This window comes from Cheilinus undulatus, linkage group 2 (assembly GCF_018320785.1).
Source record: "Cheilinus undulatus linkage group 2, ASM1832078v1, whole genome shotgun sequence".
NCBI lineage: Eukaryota > Metazoa > Chordata > Actinopteri > Labriformes > Labridae > Cheilinus > Cheilinus undulatus.
Genome location: NC_054866.1, coordinates 9768766 through 9789744, shown reverse-complemented (window position 1 = coordinate 9789744; position 20979 = coordinate 9768766). Strand labels below are relative to the sequence as shown.

The 20979-nt window shown below is 37.9% G+C and overlaps 1 protein-coding gene across 1 annotated transcript in view; it reads right to left on the bottom strand.

The window, feature by feature from the left end:
- Window positions 1-3158: 3158 nt before the first annotated feature.
- Window positions 3159-20979, bottom strand: part of blmh (bleomycin hydrolase) — a 45396-nt gene continuing 27575 nt past the window's right edge. Inside the window, exons 7-12 of the mRNA XM_041797044.1 lie at window positions 19227-19382; window positions 18961-19119; window positions 18797-18864; window positions 14794-14911; window positions 14441-14507; window positions 3159-3467 (exon numbers count right to left, since the gene is read on the bottom strand). Coding sequence (XP_041652978.1) covers window positions 3319-3467; window positions 14441-14507; window positions 14794-14911; window positions 18797-18864; window positions 18961-19119; window positions 19227-19382 — 717 coding nt within the window. The 3' untranslated portion in view covers window positions 3159-3318. The remainder of the gene's footprint in view (window positions 3468-14440; window positions 14508-14793; window positions 14912-18796; window positions 18865-18960; window positions 19120-19226; window positions 19383-20979) is intronic.

Genomic DNA, 20979 nt, shown 5'->3' with positions numbered 1-20979 from the left:
CAAAAAATCCAGTCAGAAATTATTGGCCAATTCATCTTCAGGGTGTTGTGAAAACAGGGCATGTGTCAGCTCTGATTAACAAACTGTAAATGAAACAGAAAATACCATCCTCCTGAGGAAAGATTATTTATTTATATTTTATCTATTTGCCTGTCAACACTTAATCTTACACCATTTATCCAGGTCCAGTAATAAGTAATGTTAAAAAATAACTTACCTGTCACTGTAACTCAGAAGAAAATTGAAAAGTTGTGTTTGGACAGGCTGAGAGGAGTTGTAGAAATCATCGTCTTATATAAAAACTTGGCAGGAAAACCATTTTGGTACAAAAGTCAAATCTGAAGGTTAAAGCGTAGACAATTACAGACATGGAGTACAGAGGAGTTAATGAAGGTCGAATAATGTGATAGGTAGGATGTATATCAAAATAACTCTTTAAAGCTTAAATTCAAGTAAAATAAGGCCTGATCTTTATCAAAACTCACATTTATAAACTTAGAAAAAGCACATTCCTACAGAAAAACATTCTTACGGTTTTCAATCCTGACTCAAAGATGCTGATTGGTCCCTTCCTGATTACCAGTCTGAGGGGTTAAGAAGCAGTTAATAAGCTGGCCCTGTGATGGGATTTTGGCCTGATGTGCCCTCCCCAGATGTCATTTAATCATATCAATGCCTGCACATTGGATCAGCTGTGTTAGCCTCCTGGGCCTGGATCTGATCCGCTCTGGAGCAGACTGAAGAAGTTTACTGCAGGTCTTATTATGGCTTTACACACTGACAGGACAGGTAAGCTTAATGGCCCACAGTGGTAATAATACTGCAAATAAAGGCATCAGTGCACAATTTTGTGGAAATGGGTGACAAAAATGTTTATTAAAACAGGTGGGCATTAAGGGGTACATTAAAAGATTATCACTATTTCCTTTTGGGACAAATTACTGCATCTGCATGATGTAGCATGGTGCCAATCAGTCTGTGGCACTGTCGGGCTGTTGTGAAGTCCACGTTGCTCTGACAGTAGCCCTCAGCTCATCTGTGTTGTTGAGGAGTTTGCTGGAAAAGGAAATCAGAATCTCCATAAAGCTCCTCAGCAGAGAGAAGCATGAAGCTCTCCAAAATCTCCTGGTAGACGGCTGACAGCGTTGACTCTTGACTTGATAAAGCACAGTGGACCAACAGCAACAGATGACACAACACGCTAAACCATCACTGACTGTGGCAACTGCAAACACTGGACTTCAAGCACCTTGGATTCTGTGCCTCTCAGATATTCCTCCAGACTCTGGGACCTTTCATCTGAAACAGGACTTTGGACCACTGAGCAATGGTCCAGTTCTTTTTGTCTTTTCTCCAGGGGGGACAACGGGTAACATCAGTGGTTCAGGAGTGGCTTGACACTCACACACTAACACAACACTTTGAAGTCCCTTTCCTGGACATGTCAGTGTGGTGGCTCCTGATCCACTAACTCCAGCCTCACTCCTTGTGACTCACCCCTAAGTTAAATCTGCTTTGTTTGACAATCCTCTGAAGGCTGAGCTCATTCCTGTTGCTCGTGCACCTTTTCTTATCCCAATTTCATTGATCTGCTTTGATACAGCTTCTGAGAACACCCTGCCGTTTCAGCAGTTACCTTCTGTGGCTTACCCTCCTTCTGAAAGGTGTCAGTCAGTGTCTTCTGGGCAGCAGTCTTTCCCAGGATTATGGTTGTGTGGACTGAACCTGAGTGAGAATGACGGCTCAGGAAACCTTTGCAAATTTGATATTTCCACAATATTGTAATATTTTGAGATGGTGAATTTTTGTGAGCTGTTAGCTGGAATCATCAAGAAGTCATGAAATATTTCACTTTTTCGTGTTGAATGTAGAATATATGGAAATTTCACTCTCCAAAGTAAATCAAAGGGGGAAAGTATTTTTTCCATGATCTTACTTTTTGAGATGCACCTGTTTTATGGTTAAAACAAGCTATATTTATAGTGAGACTGTACGAATGTCACTGCTGAGGTTTAAAAGCTAAAGTAGAGCAGTGGGAAGTCATTAAATACATTTACTCAAACTACTGTAACAGAGTAGCCTCGTTGTGAATTTGTACATTTTTGAGTGTATTTTTAAATCAGTAATTTTACTTTGACTTCAGTAGATTTGGGTATTTTACTGCATACATTTTGAAAACCATAAATAACGGATTAAATTTAAAGAATTTGATTGAAAAGCCTGGATTTACAGGGTTGTTATTTCCAATATGGAACAATTGTTTAACTTAGTAGCTACACAGTACTTTAAACAAAATACTTTGACTTATGTAGGTTTATTGGCCAGTATATCTACCTTTACCTCAGTACTTGCACTCTGCTATACCATTACTTTTTATTCCCATCAGCAGTTTGTCAACTGTCAGTTGCTCATCAACATGTGAACTTCTTCACATGACAGTTTTGTTCATTTTACAAAAAAAAAAAATCCTGCATTTAATTTATATGGCTTATTTGTTAAAACACAAACTTAACTGTATGCAATAATACCTAATTTATTTTAAAAATACTAAATATGGTCAGCATTAAAGCTTAAGTAAGAAAATCATGAAATTTAGAACAATTTCAAAAGAGCAAAAAAAACCCCATAAAAGTAAATACAATGCATTTTATTACTGAATTTCATCAGTGAATACCAGTATAACAAAATTTGACATTCATCTTGCATTGATAAAGTAAAAATAAAATACTTTTAGTGAATCTGATGGAGTTGACTAAAACTAAGATATTATAGGTAAAAACAAAAAAAAAGGTACATTTTGAAAAGTGTTGAATTAAAAACCCGTTCCTTCACACAACCGCTGGTTGATACCTCCACCTACACACATATAGTTGAAAATAATGTAATAAAACCAAGGTATAAAGTCAAATTTGGACTACGTTTGTCTTTTTTTTAAGAATCAGTAAAAATTCCAACACTGTGCATCCCTAAAACATTCAAACTCAGAAACACACAAAATAGGTATCAGTTATACTAAATCTGCCATCTATGCATGTATTCATCAGTAAACCCTTATAAACTTGTTCAGGCTAAAGTCTGTTCTCATCACTCATCCCACCATTCCATAAAATAAAAACAGTGAAAAAGTGGGAAAATAAGTAGACAGCAGACCAAAGCAGTCCAGTAAAAAAGAAAACAAAATCTTTATTATTTTATCTAGAAGAACAGGCTTGTATGGAAGGAAGTATGGGAGGATAATTGTCGAAGTCAAAGCAGCGGTGGAGCAGGGTGGTGTCGAATAGACCAGAGGTTGGGGTTAATACCGTCATTTGTGTGGAGTTAGGCCAGCGCGCCCATCGGGTCCCAGGCAGGAAGTACAACTGGCTCCTGTTGCATCACATCAAGGATGTCAGAGGTTAGGAACTTTTTGTCTACAACCACCTCGTACACGTACTCGGAGAACCAATCATCCGTCATGATCAGGTAACCTATGAAGACAGACAGGGGAGCACAACCAAATTAATTATCTGCATTAATTTATCTGCATAAAAACTCAAACCTGAACAAAGAAGAAAACACATTTATGAATTAAAGAAAAAAAATTAATGAAAATAAGCACAACAATAAGAGATCAAAGAGGGCTGTGAAATTTAGTCTTTTGTCATTTTAAATTATTTAAAATTGAAATAAAACAAAATATTTCTTTATTGAGATCCAGTTTTATAGTATGCACATTGAGCTTTTAGCAGCATTTTGAGATGACAGCATGAGAGAAACGGATGTTGACTTGATGCAAAGAGAGACAGTGAAAGAAGTACTAGTTTTTTAACCAACCAGCCTAAAACTAATTTTACCAGTCTAAAAACATGCTGGTCAAAGGTTTGCACTGCAGTAAAAACCACTAAAGTGAAAGAACCACAGCAATTTCAGTTCAAATTTTAAAAAAGGCAGAATTACCAAGTTTCATGGTATGTATTGTGTTGTTTACTTCATTTTTTTCACATATTTAGGCATTCATTTTTCAATCTGCTAAGTTGTAGGTCTTTATAATTGAGTAATATCAGTTTTAATCATTATTTAAATATGAATATTTCCCAAGCATACCAATATTATACACTGACACAACCACAATTCATCATTTCTTAATGCAAGATGCAGTATGCTAATGTGTGGTCAACCAGTGAGTGTGTAAACTGGTGACTTCCAGCATCTGTGGTTGTTTATGTTAGTTTTGTATCAAGTACAATTCTGATGAGAGTATTTTGACAATCCCCCCCCCCCCAAAAAAACAAACAAAAAAAACAAAAGAAATGCAAGGTATTTGTGAGAACTTTATGTTTTCATCAGCTGCTATAATGACATCCAAATGCTAAAAGTCACCAGTAAACACAGTCCCAAATTGAACTGAAACACCAAGATCCTGACACCCATGCATGGAGGAAAATGTAGGAGAAACAGAAAGCTTGTCAGCACTTTGGGCACCCTGCTACGGGGCCATGGATCCCACTTTGGGAATCACTGAGGAAGCTGTACATCTCTCGATGTGTCCTCCAGTGTTGCTCGTCATGGTTAAGCAAATAAATTACAAGAACTCCCAGGGCACGACTGGACGCGTGTAAATGCAACGTGAAACAGCAAGTATATTTCCAGCCTTAAAGTGAACAACACTGATACAGCAAATAGACAAACATTAGAACAGTACAAGTAAGCTACTTCAACCTTAGAAAACACTTGGGAGCGGAATTTACTTTCACCAATTCGATCTGGAAACCTGACAAAGTAAGCGACTGCTAGCATATTTAACTACTGTAGCATATCAGAAAGGTGTTGTGTGATGCCTCCAGCCTACAGGGCCTGCTCTTGTGTTGTCTGTTATCTCTGTGCTGGTGTCTGTCTCATCTCGTCTTTCCCTCGGTGGATCTGGCCAATCCACCAGGAAGTCAATCTCCACACACTCTGCTGCTTTCCTTTCCAATGCAGCAATTCCTTGTCTCACTATGCTTTTCTTTAGTCATGCCTTTTATTTAGTTCCTACCTCACTCGTTAATCATTTATAATTTAGTCATAAAATCTTCTCACTTTTTAGTTAAACCCAGACGTCTCCCTTGTTTTGTCATGTCTTTTGAGCCGGGTCATGACTACTGTTTAATAGTTTTGCCTAATAAATGATTTTTACTGTGTCACTGATGGCAGATTTTTTATTTTGATGCACAATCTTTCGTCTGCTCCAAGGTCGTGTGTTGTTTTCGGTAGGTACTCCACAAATTTCCCTCTCTTATGTCATGGATTATCTTCATCATCTTTCTAAATTGACTCAGCTAGAGTAATTAAAGTTTCAGAAATTAAAGCCTTACTATACAGAAACAGTGGGATGTTGAACTAAAAATCACAATGCAGGTAAGATTAAAGGAATGATAAACACACTTAAATGCCACAAAATAAAGCACTTCATTTGACGCATGTAAAATACTTCACTGGCAGTACACAGGGATTTTGTTTTATGTCATCTCCACCTCCTTGTTTTACTTCCATGACTCTGTCCAAGGCTAATTAGAATTATGAAACAGACCGAAATCCATCCACTACAGGGAAGTTTAATCCTTGTAAGCGACTTAATGGATTTATGCTAATTTGGTTAATCTTCATCTTGGGTGATGACTCTACTGATAGATAAAATCAGGAATGATTAATCAATGTAGGCATGGCTAATTACAAAAAAACTTAATGATCACACATTTCTTATTTCTCACTTATGAGAATCTGAATTAAACCCTATGTTACATGCCTCAACTTAAATGTGATACATTTTTGTCACATTGAAAAATTTGGTACATTTAGAAATAAAGCTCTTCATCTTTTAAAAACATTTGTAAAAATTAACACAGTTTCTCCTGGAGTCTTTTTTCTAGTGCTACCAAAAGTGACAAACATTTCTTTCATACGAGATATTATAAAGTGGTTCATAAGGTGTTTGGATTTGTCAAACAAGGAGTCAGCGTCAAATTTATTGTTGAAATTGGTCCTGTAAGAAGAACAGCGTCTGTTTCACAAGGTTTTTTGATCAAAAGTCCAATATGCTAAATCTGACTGCAATGATGCTGGATTTTCAGAGCTCTTTCCCCATTGATTTATTACATTTGACTCCTAGAATCATTTTAAAGTAGAACTTGTTTTAAACATGTGATATTGACCCCCAATGTTCTAATGAGGGGCTTGGAAATCATATCTTAGAAGTGATCAGGAGATAGGGATGCGCCAGTAGTTGAGTGGTTAAGGTGCGTGCCATGTACGCAGACGACCCGGGTTCAAATGGCACTATTTCCTGCATGTCTCTCCCCGCTCCCTTCCCTGTTTCCAACTCTATCCACTGACCTATCAAAAAAAGGCCAAAAATAAATCTTAAAAAAAAAAAAAAAAAAAAAAAAAAAAAAGGGATCAGGAGATATAAAGCTATGGGGCACAAAACCAATGATGGGACACAGATGGCCTTGCGGTTGGGCTGTGCCCCATGTATGTGGCCAAGGTTCAATTCCGGCCTAGGGCTCCTTTCCTGCATGTCTCTCCTCAATCTCTTATCCTGTTTCAGACTCTATCCACTGTCCTTCACTATAAATAAAGGCATAAAACCCCCAAATTTACATATATATATTAAAAGAAGTAAATAATCAATGGATGCAAGGTGATTTCATGTTCTTTGAAAGTTAAAAAACGACTTATTGCAAATTAATATTTAAAATTAAACAATGTAATTACATTTTCATCTGTGAAAAAACATCAAAGTAATGTTTTTGTTTCAAGTCAATCACCATAAAATCAGTATAAGTTGTATTAGTTGTCCCTCAGTCACAGTATTTTGTAGTCTCCAAAAAGGAAAAGAAGGTTTTAACTGTCTTCCTGTATGATTTTGTTTGGTAAAGTCTAAAACAGTGCAGTTTCTGTTCAGCTGCCTTGCTCTTTCAGTACCATCTGTTTTCACTGTGTGGAGTTTGTAGCAGCTGTAGCTGTAAATGTTAAAAAAAAAAAAGTAAATATTTCACTTTGTATGCGATGACACAACAATATATGGAAATTTTCCTTTTGGATTAAAATATAGGAAAAAACAACTTTTTCATGATGTTAATTTTTCAAGATGCATCTGTACTTCCTTTTTTTCAATGTAGGACCTAAAAAGGGAGAAAAGCTGTTCAAAAGTGGCACCAAACCCTGCTGGTCTAGTCTAGCAGTGTGTGACAGTGGCAGCTTCATGCACTTGTAATCATGACAAGAGAAGCACGCGGTTAATCGGCAAAATAGTTAAATTAGTTTATCAAATTAGTTGGTGTGGGGTTTACAAGTTGGTTAAACTAATAACCTAACATTTTTTATAAACACAGGCTTGAAATCCAGCTCTATGCTACTCTTTTAAACTGTAATGAACCGGATGTAAATATGAGAAGCACAGTGGTGGATTAACGGTTAGTGTGTAGTAGGAACAGCGCAGTATGATTTTTTTAATGTGGTATATGGAAATGAAGTGGTATGTAGGCTGTCAAGGGTTGAACTCATGTATAACTACTCAACTGAAGTGAAAAGAGGCCACACATCAAAGCACGATATTAATCTGCAAAGAGGGACGAAGACAGCAGTGCTAGCTTTTAATGTTAGCCACGCTGTAGAGTATATCAGGCTAACATCACATCCACTGATTCAATAACCCTGTGAAGAATTTGACTGTTTTCTAGGGATTTTCTCCTCTTTAGACTAGTCGGTTAAACTAAATTTAAATGAGAATTTAGCCAAATAGGGAAAAAAGTGCTTAGGAGCATCCTTAGTTATGACTATGTGTCTTAGCACTTAATACTGGTATGTTGGTAGCATCAGTGTTCTCAACTTTTGAGAAGAAAAACTTGCTTTCGAAAGCTTGAAAGAAGATTTTACAATAAATAAAAAAATGTGCGCAATCAGTTTAGACTCAGCTGAACATGTCATCTTCCTGAGTTCCTACCCTCGCTTTTGTTTTTAAAGATATTACATTAATTAGGAAATCACTACATCATTTTCATATCATTATCATTTTCCCTGAATGTAACCTCTCCTCACACAGACTCTCTCCCCATCCTTTCGTTCTTTCCTTCATGTATTCAGAGTTAGGCAAACAAGAGCATCCCTCCTACTGTCGAGCTTACTTATCAAAGACGTCAGGGTAACCGCAAGAATGCGCCACAGCTCAAAACAATGTACCAGGGATGGCGTGTCTACTGTGTAAATGTGTCCTTCCAAGTACGTAAATCTTGAATAGCTCAGTGTCTAGTTCTCACAGTGGCATCCATGTGTGTTGACGTGAGTCTTCCTGGAACCAGCGTGTTGGGTGGCATGTTTGGGAATGAAAGTTGGGTGTCATTATTTGTTTTTAGGGATAGGCTTACTGTTCTGTCTCACAACAGATGGATGTTCTGTAGGCTAGTAGAGTGTGGAGCAGCCTTTTGAATTCTGGACTGGAGCAGTATTTCTGAGCATTGGACCATTGCTTGAAAACATGGCATGAATCATGAGGTTTGCATTTGTATCTATTCATTTCCTCCCCATGAAAAAACATGCACACATTGTGTATGTCTGTTTTTCCATGATCATCACTACAGCTATTTATCTTATTTATAAATTATTCTACATGTACTTTGCCTCCATTTCTGCACCAGCTTTAATTTCTCCTGCATGCTCTCTCCTTTTAACTTGTAAAACAAAAAAAGCCTCTGTTTCCCAAGTTCCACTGGGATCCACTTCTTAAACTTTTGTTCCCAAACACTGTTAATAATCTGGCTGAAAACAGCTTGGGGCCTTGGCCTGTGGGTTTTATGGAACAAAATGTGTGTGAAATAAATTTGATTTGACAAAGGGCTAACGTTTTTCCAACAGTAACTACAGTTTACGTGCTAAAGCAAATACTGTCTAGCCTAGAAGAGGCAGAAAACGGGAGAAAGGGTCAGAGGAGGATGAGATGAAAGGACAGAAGGAATAACAAACGGCAGTAAAGTCTTGGGCAGTGGTGTGGAGAACCTGCTGTGTTGTACAGCTTGTTACATAAATACAAAAACCAACCTTCCTGACTGTTAAGACATTTTCTGGGATGCATCAAAGTCTGTCCTTGGTGGCCATTGTTGGCCTTTGACCTAAAACTGTTTAAAGCATTACAAGATGATAAAAAGTTGTAATAAAATCCTGAGTGTTTTGCTGGAGTTTGGGCACACTGATTTTGTTTGTTTGCTGAAAGGTGGGTGGTCTTAAAACTTCATTTTTTTAGGCAGTCTGTCTCTTGGCAATAAGATGAAATCAGACATGTTTAATATTATTGAAGGTCTCTATTCTTGTCTCATGTAAATTATGTTGTTCAATAGGCACAGATTGCCAATAACCAATAGGAATGTTCTACTGGCCAGAATTTGTTGGGGATCAGGAATACCCCTGATGAGTGTGCTATGGCTACCTAGCTAACGAGCTAATCAATGGCACTGACTGCTTCTAGCAGTACAGTACCATTTTCAGTACTTTTACAAAGACAGTCAAGCTCAACATGCATTGACACACCTGTCACTTGGCAGCCAAAGTCAAGCTCCATGGCATTTCTTTAATTCAGACCTTTTTTAGCCCTGGTGATACACCAAGAAACCACTGGCATTTTTCCCTTGGGACAAGCATGGCATTGCCAGGGGCATGCGGCAACCCTACTGCCTGCCCCAATGGTACCCTAGGCCATGCTTACTCGCCACATCTACGCTTGCTCTGCTCTAAAAGTATGGATTTTGTTTTGTTTTCAACAGATTGTTTTGCCGTGGCCCAGTACTGTGCAAGGACATCCAGAGTACAACCAGGGTTGTGTCAATCCTCCTCCCTGCCTGGGCTTACCCACCATTACATGCAGTGTTAATTCTGACATCTATTTTTAATTTTAGTCTTAGTCTTTTGATTACATATCTTTGAGTTTTAGTCACATTTTAATGATTTCTAACTTTTTTATTTTTAGTTGACCTAAATTCAAAAACACTTTAGTCTAGTTTTATTCCATAAAAAGTCCTTACTTTTTAGTCCAAGCATTTATTCTCTTGCCTAAATCTGGTTTTAAGTCATGGTAGTGTGTTCTATGCACCCTGCCAAACCTTGGATCGCCGCTTTCTACAGCCGAGAGGCAGAAGAGCTACAGATGCATTGTATTTTAGCAGACTTAACCACAGTGGAGAAATATCATGGATTTTGAATATCCAACAAAAAATAAATTATATTTTTATCTAGTTTTCATCATCTTGACAAAAACTCAACTTACTTTTTGTCAGTTGTAATCATCACAGATCTATCTTTGGCCAGCCTTAATCTAGTTTTCGTCAGAAAAAAGGCTGTCAACGACTATTTGTAGTCATAGTTTTAGTCAACGAAATTAACAGGTTACATGCCATACATCACTCTCAGTTTTTGTCCCAAACATGCCTAAAGGTTCTGCACAGCACTGCACCAAAAGCTTGTTTTTTGGTTAAATAAGTCATTCTTCATTCTTCTATGCCTAGCGGTTCGGTAAAATATTCTTTAACACACAGTGATACTATCCAACTTTAGGCCTGAGTCAAATTCCATCAATCAAACTCTCAAAGAACTATCATTATTGTCCTAAAGTGTATATGCATATGAGTGAGGAGTGAAGTAGTGCTAAAACATGAATGCTTGAATGGATAAATATATAAAACTTATGTATGTTTTAAACTGAATGTTTGTATATTTGTGTGTTATTCTGTGGCCTGTTACAGCTATTGGATATAACAAAGCCTGCAAACACTTAAGTTTGTCATTTAGTTTAAAAAAATATGTATTCATTATTTTATTTTGCTTCAGACAGTGGTAACATCACTGGAGATTTAGGGCTTTTGATTTTGTTGGCTACTATTTACTTGAAAAGAAACCATATGCAATAGACTGTACTATGACAAAAACTATGGTTTAGTTCATATCTTCTCTACCAAAGACAGTGTGTTGTATTATCTGTATAATAAACTGGGGATATGCTATTGCAACAGCAAGTTGTACCTCAGGGCTCAATATTAGGCCCCCTTCCCTTTTCCATTTATGTCAATAATTTGCATTTAATCTTTCATAAATGTCATGTTCAACTTTATGCAGATGACATTGTTTTCTACACTCCAAAACTTGATGTATAACAAACACAAGATTCACTACAGTAGCTTCAACATTTTACAAGACTTGTTTTTATCCAGTAAACTACTGCATAATAAAACAAAATCATATAAAGTGTTCTCTGGTACCAAAAGTAGAGTTAAATCCATACCCAGCCCAAATGTTTCTACATGCAAGAACAGCACTCCTTTGCATAGCTTTTAAATATCTTGGTGCTTTTCTGGATTCTGACTGTCTGATTATTTCCACAGCTCTGAAATGTCTGTGTTCTGTTTGTTAATAAAAGGATGGAATGTAAAAAGGACCTCAGATTTTAATTGAAAAGAATTGGCAGATTTATCAAGTCTTTTAGCTGCAGCCCTACCTCATTCCCTTTAAGGACAGTGGTTAGCTGTTAGGCTAGCTTACCATCTACAGTAGACTTATTTTTTTCAAGGGTTGTAGCAATTGTGCCCTCCCTTTGTACCACTCCATTTTGGTACAAAGGAAAGGACATGTCCTAGTAAATTCAGGAAAATGTATTGATGGACAGCCTCTTAAGATGAATCACTAGTGCAGTACATACCGTACAGTCAAATACAACACCAATAGCTAAACCAGCTGCTAAATCAAAACATGAAATACAGCATATCACTATCATCTGATCTCACTCATAGGGGATTGCTATCAGCTGCCAAAAAGAAGAGATTAGGTCAGGATTGTTCTGACTGACCTCTAACAGCTTTGTTTTTACAGCTAATTTTATAATACAGTGCTTCTGCAACTAAAATCAGATAACTGAGTGAAAAAAAACAAAACAATAAAGGCTGCTGTGCTTGTGTGGATGTTCTTGTGCTTGTAGAGACAAAACTAATTAGTAGTTCATTTAAGAGTCTAATCCCGTTCCTAAATCAATTATAAGGAGACACTGTGGTGTGAGAAAGATTTAAAGAGAGATTAAGCAGACGGGACTGTGTTTCCAAAGCATGTTTACTAGCTCGGGAACAAATTTAGGTAAATGCAAATGTTAAGATGTTTTCATCCAGCACAATTTTAGTGATAACTATCATCTAACAGTAAACTTTCTAGGGGTGGAATTATCAAAATTCCTTTTCAATTCCAATTTTGACCCTCAAAGATTATGACCAGGAAACTGTCTAGATGTTCCCAAAACCACTCCACAGTGAAATAGTCTAAGAAGCTCTTGTCATAAATGCAGCACACTTACTTCCTTTGCAGCAGTGCACTTATGGTGCTCCTTTATTACATGGACTTAAGCATCCACTGCATATATAGATTATTTACCCCTTGGATGTTTTACACTTTTATTGATTTTATCAATCAAACATGATCAATATAATTTGGCTTTTTGGCAAAAAAACACAAAAAATCCTCTTTAATGTCAAGGTAGAAAAAGATTTTTAAAAAAGTAATGTAAATTTAAAAAAAATATGTTATGTAAAACAAGTGACTGCATAAATAGTCACCCCCATCAAGTCAGTATTTAGCAGATGCACCTTCGGCTGCAATCACAGAACTGAGTCTGCATAGATAGGAGTCTTAACACAGCAATTTTATTTCATTCTTCTTTGCAAAACTACTTGAGCTCTGTCCTGTTGCACAGGAATGAACAGCCTTTTTCAAGTCCAGCCACAAATTCTCTATTGATTTGAGGTCTGGGCTTTGATTCGGCCACTCAAGAATATTCACCTTGTTGTCTTTGAACCATAGTGTCTTGTCTGATGGCCAAAAACCACCATTGTGGTCTCATTAGACCAAAGAACTTTCTTTCACTTGATCATGAAGTCTCCCACATACCTTCTGGCAAACTCTAGTAGAGATTTAATAAGAGTTTTCTTGAACAGTGGCCTTCTCTTTTCCACTCTCCCATAAAATTATGACTGGTGAAGTTGTTGTATGCAAAGTCCCAGATGATGAAGTCTGTAACTCCTTCAGAGTAGTCATAGGTGTCTTGATGGACTCTCTCACTAGTTGCCTTGCATGGTCACTCACTTTGTGAGGATGGCCTGATCTAGGCAGATTTACACATGTGCCATATTCCTTCCATTTCAAGTGCCTTGGAATTTTTTTTTGTATCCATACCCTGACTTGTACTTTTAGATAGCCTTTTCTCTGAGTTGCTTGGACTGCACTCAGGTGATCCCCATTTCACTAATGGTGATTATTGGCACCAACTGACTAGACTTCTGATGAATCAAGTCAGTGACTTTAGAGGGGGTGTATACTTTATTTATGCAATCATTTTTTTTTTTGCCTTACATATTTTTGTCTAATTAAAATAAGTTTGTACACATCTGAATTTTTTTTGTCAAAAACGCCAAATTATATTGACCTTGACTGATTTATAAAATCAGTAAAAGGATAAAACATCCATACATGAATACATTATAGACACTGTACAAGAGTAACAAAAACTCCTAAATGTCCTAAAAGAATGGCAAGACAAAAAAATTTTCAACTCCATCTCCTTCTGTGTATCCAGGGTTAGACTGTGTAACTCATAGTACAAAATCATCATATCATCACCTTAAGATATGGCACCAATTCTTAAGTCAACAAAACAATATTTTCTGGTATCACAATATCTGTTGTGTTTTTTATCTGCTTATTATGTCCTGATGAAGACTCTATGGAGTCGAAACGTGTTGACATCCCTGTTTAAATAAAGGATTTTTATTACATCAGAGTGCCTCGAATTTTCAGTTCTGACTGCCATCTACACTATGGACTTTTATTGACAAGTTAAAAGGCAAGTCACTGCTCCCCTTATTTGAAAATGATTCTGATTCAATTTGATTTGGGAGCCTGTGACCCATATGGATATTATATGGATTATATATATATATATATATAGTATCTAATCAGATGGAAAATTATAAGCCTAGGAACATCACTACTCTGTTTCTCTGCAGCTTTGGGTTGAAAACAAGGCTGTGCATCTGCTTTTTCTTTCGTAACTTCTGTACTTTTGGGTTAATTGCAAGTATCATTGCTAATGCCCATTTGATAGCGGTTTCTAGTATGCCCTTTACATGTTTTAATGTTTATGCAAACAGGAAGGTGTAGTGCTCTGTACTGCTATTTAATTTCTTTCCTCATATAAAACTTGGTGAAATGATATCATTGTGATGTATGCTTTCCAGCATATTTTAACAATACCATGATAATACTGATAACCGTCATAATTTTGGTCACAATAATCGTGATATGAAATGTACCTATCATTACATCTCTATAGGTCACAAAGAAACATAATTACAGAGCAAAGGGCCAGACTGGAAGAAGCACAAGTTTAATAATGTGTTACCTTTGTTCCCACGGTCATCTCCCCAGGAGTTTTCCACCCTCCACTTCTCATAACCTTCTTTACCGTCCTGAATGAGAGAAGCAGGGAACATGATGGGGAGATAAGATTGAGAAGCCTGGACTGAGGGAGGGAGAGTGTCCTTACAGCTGGGGTTACTTACACAAGGGGAAATTGACATCACTATGAAAAACTGCAGCAGATTAAAGCCGAATAAACATGCAGCGAGGCTTTGATACAGTAAACCCTGGAAAACACTGAATGTGTTTTCCTGTTGATTTGCTTGTATATGCGCTGTATATTTGAGTGAGCTTACCAAGCTGTCCCACACCTGAACTGTGTTCGTGTAAGCATACCTTGTCTGTGACAGCAGTGAGGATCATGGCGTGGGTCATGAGAGAGTCCCCATATATCAGTCGCTCTGCCTTAGAAAGGTTCTTCACAGAAACTCCAAACACAAGCTCATGGTTGAACCTGCATGTACACATAGACGAATCATATTACACAACCTTTAATTAAAAGCAGCCTTTCAAACTGTGCATTTAATCGACTTTACATACTGGACATTTCAGACAAAGGCAGTTTTGGGTAAGTTCATGTGGTGATTTTGCATGTCGTATCCCAGTAATTATATATATTTTTTGTAACAGCATCAGGAGAATTGTGATGTCTAGAAAAATCCAAGAGGTGCTCTCTTTTAATTTCTTTCCTCCAGCAGGACTGAAGAAATGAAACTATAGAGAATCAGCCTCATTCAAGGCATGCTCTGTCTGCACCAAAGAAGATCTCTCTGGAAGATGAGCCTCAACAAAGGTGGTTCCAGACTTACAGCACTGTGCTGGTTTTGTTCAGTGTGCAAATTAAAGCCTGGCGCCAGCAACTCAGACACAGATGCTTGTGACCCTGAAGGGCAAAGATAAGCAACGTTTTCCCCGAGAAGAGGATGACACCTCAGGAGGGCAGTTTGGGTTTGCTGTGGTTGTCCTAGCTGTAGACTGTATAGTGAAAACATAAAAGAATGAACTGTTATAAAGCTTGTTGCTTGTTATATTTTACATTTAAGTTCCACTTTGGTTTAAGTGAAGAGGGCTCTAAAATGATAGGCAAAGACGTTTCTGTTACTATGGAGCCCCCGAGTAGCCAGATGCAGTGTGTCGCTGCCTCTATTGGCTGAGCGTGTCTGCTGACGTGCAGACAGCTGTACAAACTTAAACTAAAGACCTTTATGAAGGTAAACACTGTCATCAGTAAAGATTCATGGTAGGTCACATCAATAAATCTGTTACCCACATAAAGAAGACAGGCTTTAACTTCCAAATTTAAACGTTTATTATCTTAAATCCATATTTTATTACTGTCAGATGCGCTCGATGGAGGAGCGTGTGTAAGAGAGGAGAGCAGAGGAAGTCCGGCCATGTTTCATCTCTTCAGTTTGCTCATTCATTGAGGTGTGCTGTCGTGTTTAATCTGAAGCTTCCCATTTCCTCGTTTCAACTTTTTCTCCAGCCACTTTCTGCCAATGCTCTCTCACACCCATATCTTTTGACAACTATGCCGATGCGTGTCATCAGTGAGCATAACTCACACAGATCACACGTGGAGATAACGTAATATCTAGTGAAAGTTGTCCAAACCTGGGTGTTTATTTGATCTTTAATGCACTAATAATCATAAATATTGTCAAAAGAGCACAAACATAAAACTGAAAATGAGGCAGGGTGAAACGATGTGTCTGGAGAGCTGCAGGTGTAAGGCAGGGCTGGTTTTAGTCATTTGGAGGCCCAGGGCAAAGACCAACATGAGGCCCCTCCCCCTTTAACTAAAGGATTAATAATGAGTGGAAAAAAATTAGAAAGCATCTCTTTTATGTTAATGAAGTCACAGAACTACAGTAAATGCCCCAATGTGAGATATAAATAACTAAATAGCCAACCATCATTCATCATTTTCTTTAAAAAGCATCTCAGAGCTCAAACTCAGCTCATTCTAATATCTTAAAAAATCTTTAGGCCAGGTGGAACTTTCATAACGCTGGTGTTGGGCCAAAGACGGTATCTCCAAAATGATCACTTTCCAGGGAATGAAAAATGTATAATTTATAAAAATGATATAAATATGATTTAAAAAAACAAATTAAAATCATGAAAACTTGAAATACAAGGTTTTAGCCTGATGTCAGTGGTAAATAAAATAAATATATGGTGTTTATTAGTGACAGATTGGTTCTTCTGACTCTATACAGACATTTGTATCCCATTTAACCTCACAATTATCCACCAATCCACTGTTTTATTTCATTATAACTACAGATGAACTGACCTATTATCTACCTTACATTCCCGGTTTGTATTCTGGCTCTCGCTAAAGTATTTTTTAGAGAATATGTCTCTTTGGTAGAATAAGGCTGAGTACCACTGGTCTAACTGTTACAGTTACAGGGTGGAACTGTGAAATAGCACTTTATAGGGGCACTATGTAGTTTTTAATCAAACAAAAAAAATCTTAATTGGTTGACTGTCATGTGTCGGCAAAAATTCTTAAGTTTCATGATGAATAAACCAAATAAAAACAGAAGAAAAGCACCATTTTATACTTGGTGCATATGTAGCAGACCCCGCCACCTCTCTAGTGTCAGTGTTTTGCTGACCTCATTTTCCTCTGAGAATAGTTGGTTTCATCAGTTACAGCAAAAATATTTCTGAGTTTGTATTATTACCTTAATAGTTTTGTAAATATGAAATTCCTGAGTTTAATTTTTTTTGGAAAACAACCTGGTGCAGCTTTCGCATTGCACTGATCTGTACAAAGTTAAATATAATTTTCAGTGGGCTAACACATAGCTAATAAATACAGTTTTCTTAAGAAAGAAGTATTGTGTATTGCTTTCCACAGTCGACAGGCAATGGATTTTAGTTCTAAATATGTTGTGAGCAAAATGTATGCACTTGACAGCCAGAAAAAGTACCTCCTGAACAGGGCAAGTAGGAACTTAGATGGGGCAAGTAGATTTGGGAAGCACTTGCCCTGAAGGGCTAGTAGGCAAAAACCTTAACATCGGACCCTGGATTCTCTGCTGAGTCTGAGGCAGGTCTGAGCTGACATGTCCAGGATCCTACCCGGACCCAAGGGCCGGGGGAGCGAAAGACTTCTGATCATTTAGTAAGACGTTACAGTACAGCCAAAATTTATCCTCCACATAGCCCTTTTCTGTAATGCAGCCTCTGTAGTGCACGTAACGTAATGTTATTTATTGTAAGTCAGCTCGAACCCATAAATGCAGTTAATGGGACAGGCCAAATCAGGCTCAAATCAGGGTCGTTTTTGAGGATGATTGGACAGACTGCTGTCTATCACATTATTGGTCAATCAGAGGAACAAAACATGATCTACTAGGCAAGCACAGCCCTTGGAATACACTATTCGATAACCAGTATCAGTACAATCACCAGTAAAATTCTTGTCATTGGAGGGATTTTTGCAACACCATCATTACCCGTTGCATGCATTGTGTTGTAGTGCACACGAGGCTTAACCTAAGCCACCGTTAGTGCAGCAGAGACATATAAAGTGAGTGAACACAGATATGAGTTCAGTATGGCATCACAGGCTTGTGAAGAAGGACACCTCAGAATGCTCTCAAATGTATTATCGCTTTTTCATTTTTCAGTGCCCCAACATAATACCATTACCATAAAGGCTCAACAAACAACCATTACAGTTGTCTATGAGTGGAGCCAGAGGGTAAATCAAATTCTTCTTTAAACAAGAAATATTGTCCATTTCTGGTTATAATGCCACTAAAGCTACATTTGATCTTATCACTTAACTGGTCGCCATTGTTTACAGGCTTGAAGTACAAGTAAACCCTACCTGTACAGCCTCATTCTCCTCGAATGACACCAATTTACCCATTCTTTGTCAGACAGGACAAATGTTTCAGCCTGGAGCTTTGCCAGGTGGATCTGCCTGATGACAAACATGGAATCTTGCCAATCCATGAGCTTGACAAGGTTAGGAATTTCTACCAACCAACCAGATGTAAAAGCTTTATCAACAAGAGAGGCATCTTGCTCTTTCTATTTGTAAAGACCATGTGTGATTGTGAGAGTGGAGATTATTTACTGGCTCACAAATCTTGCAGGGGATGGTTCCTCCAACAGATTTAACAATTAAGAGGAAAAAGACTTCTCAAAGTGAAGTCTATGAATGGAAACTCCTGAATCGACATATTCCTAATTATGTTAATCTTATCCAGCAATAGTTTACACTTGACTGGAGTTTGAAATTTCTATTCCCATACAGTACAATCATTTCAAACAGACAACTACAAACACCAGATGTCTTTTGTATTATACTCACACGTTCAAGTCATTAATGCCCAGCTTGCCATGGAAATGTTTCCCGACGTCACAACCAAACCACACTGCCTAGGAAAAAACAGCAGCCATATAAGACTTATTAAATCCACACATGCAGGCGAATCCAGACACCATCAAATGATATTGTTGCTTGCACCATCTTACCTCTCCCTCCTTGATGGAATCAGCCGCAGCCTTTTTAAGAAGCTGGATGGGCTGATTGTTATACAGAGTGCTGCGACCACCAACCATGTTACCTAGAAATTCAACACTGTACAGCTTTCCATAAGGGTTCTGCGGTCGGGGGTCATTCACAAGGCAGACCTGAGAGAAGATAGCAACAATATGATCACAAAAATTGGTCAAAGGCCACAGGGATCTTTAAAGAGGTGACAGACGGGCATATATATCAGTTTAAATGGAGGTCATACTTTGTCCTGAATGTTGTATAAGGGCTTGACATGCTCTCTGTAGAACTCCTGAGGGGTTAAGGGTCCCATGCGATGGAAGTTCTTGTCCTTGTCTCTGTACTCCCAACAGATGGTCTCAGGTGGGCTGCCTAGACAAACGCTGGCCACACGGAACACCTGCACAACAAATAGTTAAAACAAAGCCAATGTCACTAAATTTCAGGAACATAAAACATTATTATTCTACCTTATATCAAAGTCTAGAAACTAAATTCTGCAAAAAAGGCATCTATTTGAAAACGTACCCTTCAATATCTATCTAATGACACTTACCCTTTGTTAGATTTTAGAGCTGCCATACAAATGTTTAACTAAGGTTAATCCCTTTTTTATGATCTTGAGTTTAAGATTCATTGATCACTTTCAAATAGGGATGTAACGATATGAAAATTTCATATAATGGTTATTGTGACCAAAATTATCACGGTTATCATTATTATCACGGTATTGTTGAAATGAGCTCAAAATGTTCAAAAAGTACTTATACACACTGAAATAATTTAACCAAGTTTTTTTTAAATAAAATAAAATAACACACACAATGTACTTTGTTGGCAGAACATTAAAATATTAACATCAAACATACAAATGTGCATTAAAGATGGCACCTTATGGCCATAAGAGGTAGCTGCATTTTGTGCAAATTGTAGATAAGATCCAAGAATACTTTTCTTTACATTCAGTGCTCAAGACTAGATGTAGTCTTACAGATCTACGAAAAACTGGTACAGAAAGAACGCTTTCACTGTTTAATGTACTTTTGTGTACAATCTCTCTCTCTCTCTCTCTCTCTCTCTCTCTCTCTCTCGCCCCTCTCTCTCTTGCCCCTCTCTCTCTCTCTCGCTCGCTCTCTCTCTCGCTCTCTCTCTCTCGCGCTCTCTCTCTCACGCTCTCTCTCTCACGCTCTCTCTCTCACGCTCTCTGCTCTCTCTCGCCATGTTTTCAAACTGCGCACGCACACCAGGGTCTCAGAGAGCGCTGCTCCTTCTTCTTCTATGGTGTTTAATGGCAGCTGGCATCCATGAAGTTGCATTACTGCCACAGAGCGCTGCGGCTTCTCCAGGAATTGAGCAGTATCACCGTGAGTTTTTAAAGTGCGGTAATCAAACATGGTTTTAACGGTAATTAAAATTTGAAACGGTAATACTAACCATCTCGAATTTTACCACGGTTTATAGTGATACCGGTTATCGTTACATCCCTACTTTCAAATTAGATGTTCACAATGCCGTATCAAGTGCTGTAACTTGACTGACAGGCTTTACAAAGTACATGATCAAATGCCCTGACTGCTGTGATGATTTTGAAAGGAAGGGCTAGATTACAGCTGCAAAGAAGCCTGTAGACATACATACTGTATGGACTGCATTACTGTATTTGTTCATCCAAATGATACAATGCACGATACCCCAGTTTGAAGCTAATGCTGACAGTAGTTACTCACAAGGTTGCTGAAGTGCATCTGCTATTTGTTAACAACATTTTCCTGTTTTCAGTCTGTCCTGTTACCTCACTATAAAGGCAGGGATGTTGTTGTCAGAGCTTAACGAATTTTTCCTCACCAAAGTCATGACCTTTCTTTCACGACCATTAGGCTTGTTTATATTTGTGGCTTTTGTGACATGGCGCTCCCACTGGTTAATGTCATTGACCTCACACAAATCACAGAAGGCAGGACGAAAATCAAACACTTTGTTGGGAGATCATGAGGCCT